Source organism: Cherax quadricarinatus, chromosome 20, assembly GCF_038502225.1.
Source record: "Cherax quadricarinatus isolate ZL_2023a chromosome 20, ASM3850222v1, whole genome shotgun sequence".
NCBI classification, from domain to species: domain Eukaryota; kingdom Metazoa; phylum Arthropoda; class Malacostraca; order Decapoda; family Parastacidae; genus Cherax; species Cherax quadricarinatus.
Genome location: NC_091311.1, coordinates 22,182,562 through 22,188,561, shown reverse-complemented (window position 1 = coordinate 22,188,561; position 6,000 = coordinate 22,182,562). Strand labels below are relative to the sequence as shown.

Below are 6,000 nucleotides of genomic sequence, written 5' to 3'. Positions count from 1 at the left end.
TCTGTTGATCTAGCTCTATCTCTGTTTATCTCTGTCTTTCCTTATCTTTCTGTCTACTTGTCTCTCTGTCTCAGAGAGAACCACTTATGAACCAACAGGTGTTACACACAATGCAGAGTTGTGACGTCTTGATTCCTGAACAGGTGAAAATGCTTATTACAGTGGACCCTCGGTTATCGGCCATAATCCGTTCCAGAAGGTCGGTCGATAACTGAAATGGCTGAAAACCGAATTAATATTTCCCATAAGAATTAATGGAAATACAATTAATCTGTTCCAGACAAAAATATTCACAAAAAAAAAAAAAAATTTAACAATTATGTAAGTTTTACATACCTTTATTGAAGGCTAATGCTGGCTTCTGGAAGACAGGGAAGAGGAAAGAGGGAGGAGTTAGTGTTTGGAAGCGGAATCCCCCACCATAAAGACTTCAGGTAGCAAAGCCTTCTCTGGGGTTACTTCCCTTCTTTGTCTTTTAATGCCACTAGGACCAGCTTGAGAGTCACTGGACCCCTGTCTCACAACAAATCTGTCCATAGAGGTCTGTTTCTGGCATCTCTCTAAAATTTCCCTGAAGTGGGACAGGGTTTTGTCACTGAACATGTTGTATATATGGCTTGTTTCAGCTTGGTCAGGGTGGTGTTTCTCTACAAAAGCTTGCACCCTAGTCCACATTACACACACCTCTTTAATGTCATTTACTGCTGCAGTATATTCATTACAAACCTTAAAATATTTGTAGTCTTAATGTAGGGCAAGAGGTGAGTAGTATTTATTTCTAGGAAGTCAGTGTAGGTAGCAGTAGATGTAGGTACAGTACACGTATGTAGCCCCCCTTCCCCCCCGGCTACACTACACAGCTATATTACAATACACAGCCATATTATTACACTACACAGCAATATTATTACCATGTTCACTGAGTTTAATCGTTTCTAACAACTACCTTTAGATGCCATCATAAACAAAGGGAGAAGTAATGAATAATTCGTGCCAAGAATTGTAAACAAACGCATATGAAAGGTGGTTACTGCACCAATCGCCAGATTCAGTTTTCTCTAACGCTGCATCAGAGAAAATGTAATGTTTACTCTCCACTCGATAACATATAAACATTGCACGTTTATATGCTATGCTTATATGCTACATGACATGTAACGTGTTTCCTATATAATTTTGAAGAAAATATTATAGATGGATTAATGAAAACGTCTATATTAACGTAAAATAAGACATTTAATGTGGCAAAGAGTGATTATTAAATATACATCACATATAATAAACATTGCATGTTTATATGCTATGTAACGTGTTTCTTACATAATTTTGAAGATATCATAGATGGATTAACGAAAATGTCTAGATTAACGCAAAGCAAGACATTAAATGTGGCAAAGAGTGATTACCAAATATACAATGGTCCCTCGATAATAGTCGGGCTCGATAGTCGTCCTTTTCGGAAATCGTCACGTTATTTTAGTCCAAACATTGGCTCGCAAATGGTCGGTTGACTCACTAATCGTCGTTCGTCCTGGACGCGTACTCATGGCTCTGAGCCACCTCGGCCTCCCTTCCCAGCCAGTGTGCCATTGTTTACCAGTGAGCGACAGTCCCCTCACGTGTTCATACAAAATATTTCATAATATTCCATTCATTTTAGTGCTTGCAAGTGCTAAATAAGTTACCATGACTCCAAAGCAAGCTCCTAGTGGTAAAGTTGGTAAAGAAGGTGAGAAATACAACTGAATTTAAGAAAAACATCATTCAACAATATGAAAGTGGTGTACGTGTGGCCGAACTGGCCAGGATGTATAACAAATCCCGTACAGCCATATCTTTCATCGTGGCCAAGAAAAAGGAAATCGAGGAAGCTGTTGTTGTAAAGGGGATAAATATGCTGACAAAAATGAGATCACCAGTACTCGAAGAGGTTGAAGAGTTATTATTGGTGTGGATAAACGAGGAGGAGGGAGGAGGAAGAGAGATGGAAGAAGGTGCCTTCTTCAGAAATTAAGATTTTTGAAATGTAGGGTAGGATGGAAAGATTTATGGAGAAACATCACCCTGAGAAGGATGTTGCATGTCATATCGGCAACTTGTACAGTGACAGAGTCTTGGCCCATTTTAGGGAAGTTTTAAAGAGACACCAGAAACAGAGCTCTCTGGACAAGTTTTTTGCGAGACAGGACTCCAGTGACTCTCAAGCTGGTCCTAGTGGCATTAAGAAACAGAGAAGAGAAGTAACCCCAGAAAAGGACTTGGTACCTAAGGTGTTGATGGAAGGGGATTCCTCTTCCAAACAGCAACTAATCCAATTTCTCTCCTCCTCCAGTCTTCCATACACTAAGAAAAATCGCCAATAAAGGTAAGTGTTATGCTGTCAATGTTTCATTCATCATGTCCCATTGTATTGTTTATGTACTACATCTATATTTCATGTAAAAAAATTTTTTGTTTTAATACTTCTGGGTGTCAGGAATGGATTAATTGTATTTACATTATTTCTTATGGGGAAAATTGATTCGAAAATAGTCTTTTCGATAATCGTCGCACATCCAGGAACGGATTAACTACGATAAACGAGGGACCACTGTACATTGCATATAATAAACATTACATGTTTATATGCTATTTAACTTGTTTCTTATATAATTTTGAAGAAGATATAATAGATGGATTAATGAAAATGTCTATATTAATGAATAAACATTACATGTTTATATGCTATGTAACGTGTTTTTATATAATTTTGAAGATATAATAGATGGATTAATGAAAATGTCTATATTAATGTAAAATAAGACATTTAATGTACAAGTGATTATTATTAAATATACATCACATATAAACATTGCTTGTTTTTATATACTATATAACGTGTTTCTTTGGGCCCATGGTTGCTTATTTTGCAGTTGCACTCAATCAATAACCACAAAAAGCAATGGATTATAGCAAAAAGTTTGGATGAATGAACAGAAGCTTCCTCACTCGCCCAGAGACAAAGCCAAACTGACTCGCAAGCGGTCCCAGCTGGCGGATGGATGCCTCCCAAATGGCCGATAACCGGGCACTGAAAAACCAGCTGATAACCGAGCTGTCCGATAACCGGGGATCCACTGTGCTTGCCAGTCATGCTTATTATGCCTTAGATCTACAAGCACAGTATAGCACTTCGTCTGGATTTTTTGGGTTATCCTAGGAAATTTACACTATGCATGATAACTGTACTTATGTGTACCTGTGAGACAAAGACAGCGATAGAGACAGCCAAAGTCAATCAGCCGGCCTACCGAACACGTATTGCACGTTCCAGAATCATTTCTTTTTACTTAGGGCATAGGTTATAGGACATTCGGGCAGGATGACACTACGAATGGTATCGAAATTGAAAGGATGTGGCACAAGTGTTGCACATGGGTTATTATCGAGGTTTTTGATATTTCCTCAACCACTTTTGGCCACATCCATCTCAAAGCCACTAAACTCAGGGTCAACATCACTTTCCTCTTAAAAGGGGTCTTAATACATGGCATCAGTGAATCCCTGGTGTTTGCCACGTTCGCTCTAGCTGGCACTCAATTGAACTGGTGCTCTCACAAGGTACTAAGTGGTCCCAGATTTTTTTAATACTGCGCACACCGAGTGTTAAAACCCATTCATTACTGACCAGGCATCTAAAGCCAATAGTTTCAAATTTGGAGGCAGGAAAAATAAAACATCGATCTACATCTGGAGTGCTAGCAGTGAAAACGTAGATCTACGTTTGGACGGTTAACAGGTTAAAATCATTCCAAAAAGTAATTACCTGACAATACACTACACTTTTTGCTTGTGTTTTTAAAAGACTTTAAAGCCAAGGAATCCTTTATTGACAATTTTCATATATTCAATAAAAAAATACATTAGAAGTATGAACAATTCTTGTCATTATTTCTGGTTAGGATCAGGCAATATAGTTCACTGTAATGCCCACTTTCTATTATTGTTTTAGCACAAAGAGCACTTTTGGGGCTAAACGTTTGTACCACACATGGAACTAATGCAATGTTCCACTAATTTTTTCCTTTAATTTTTTTTTAGCCAAAGTTGAATATTTGCTTGCTATCAGGGCATAAATTATCACACACACACACACATCCCAGGTGTCATCTTGTAAAAGTTAGCTACAAATAATTATATTTGAGAACATTTGCAGAAGAATTACAACTGATGCACATATTCCATTTACCAGTTAAAATTACATGTATGGCTGAATATCAAATATACTATTGCTACAAAAACTTTTGTTCCGCAAACACATTTTGCATTCATTTTTATTATAAATGATCAGTACCTTCACACAGGCAGTTTTCTTAATTACAAAATCATGAAAGAACACATCTTATTTCCAAAACAAAAATTATCATTTAACATATTTTAGAATTATTTCTTATTCAAGATTTTAAACAATATTTAAATTGTTCACTTAAGTGTTATCAAATGTCACAAAAATTTGTAAAAATTACAAAGTGCTTATACATGCAGTTTCATGTTCTAACTTTAAAACACAATTTGTTGCTATAGACATTCACATAGACACTGCAAATGCTTTGTATCATTTATATACATTAGAGCAATGAAAATTTTACTTGCCTAATATTGTATACTTATACAAAACAAAATACTGCCTTCACCAAACACAGCACTGAATTAAAGAGATAAAAATTAAAAATTTATCTTAAATGTTCATCAGCTACATATCATAACTGCTGATGGCTAGCAACTATGTTTGTTTAGCAAAACCAGGCATAAAATGAATTGCTGATGTGATTTTCATCAGACAATTCTTCAAAATGGTAATTCTCAACATAGTATCCACCAAAGGTTTACTTATAGTAATGAGCTAATGATCAGCTAGTTTGCAATTTTCACTGCAGTTTGAAGAAGCAAGTGGTCATCATCTATACGTATATATAAAATATTAAGAAACAAGATTCAACTTAGATGTATTAAGATTGAAAAATACGAGGCGACCTTTACATTTCATTCACATTTTGTGTAAAGGAATCTCTCCTACCCAGACACTCATTATTCTTAAAAAAAAAAAACTGCTAAAGATACAACAGAACTTTAAAAAGACTAAAGTGTAGTATCCTAAAGAAAGCCACGTCAGAGCAGATCAGAGAGACAGGAGGCAAGTGCTTAGTGTCTGGAGGAGCGGTGCGATGATGATTCCCTCTCTTCTCTTGTTCTAACGTCACGTTCACGCTCTCTTTCTCTGTCACGATCCCGATCACGCTCACGTTCACGTTCTCTAACAGGTTCTCTAACATCTTCCCTTGTGCTGCGTTCCTCAATGCGTTCACGAACTGGACGTTCTTCAATCCGCTCCCTTCTTGCATCACGTTCCCTGTAACGCTCATCATAATACCTGTAATTAGAATTTTGGATGTGCCACGAATAGCTCTAACATAAAAAAAAAAAAAAAAAAAAGTGAAAAGCAATTTAGCTAAAACTTTATTTATTACATTTGTAAATGTCAAACAGAGTGTTAAAAAAAGTTTCATAATATAAACAAACAATATTCAATTGATCAACATTAGCAAATATTCTTAATAACAACAAGAATTTATCAATTTGTAGCCATTTTTAAAATCAAAGTAGAAACCTTTCATACATAAAAGTTTGCTCAGTCCATGAGTAGCTTTCTACATGCCACAAAAATTTATGAGCAACCTACCTGGCCCAAAAGTAATAAATCAATATCTTTCTTCTTTCTTTCAACTTACCAGCCGTATCCCACTGAGGTGGGGTGGCCCAAAAGGAAAAACGAAAGTTTCTCCTTTTAAATTTAGTAATACAGTATACGTATTTAGTAATACAGTATATTTAGTATTCACAGGAGAAGGAGTTACTAGCCCCTTGCTCCCGGCATTTTAGTCGCCTCTTACAGCACGCATGGCTTACGGAGGAAGAATCCTGTTCCACTTCCCCAATATATCTTCCACAATTAATGTTACA

At 36.4% G+C, this 6,000-nt stretch overlaps 1 protein-coding gene across 1 annotated transcript in view; it reads right to left on the bottom strand.

Moving 5' to 3' along the window:
- Positions 1-3,846: 3,846 nt before the first annotated feature.
- Cpsf6 (cleavage and polyadenylation specificity factor subunit 6) overlaps positions 3,847-6,000 on the bottom strand; it is a 215,496-nt gene continuing 213,342 nt past the window's right edge. The window contains exon 12 of the mRNA XM_070087088.1: positions 3,847-5,410. Coding sequence (XP_069943189.1) covers positions 5,182-5,410 — 229 coding nt within the window. The 3' untranslated portion in view covers positions 3,847-5,181. The remainder of the gene's footprint in view (positions 5,411-6,000) is intronic.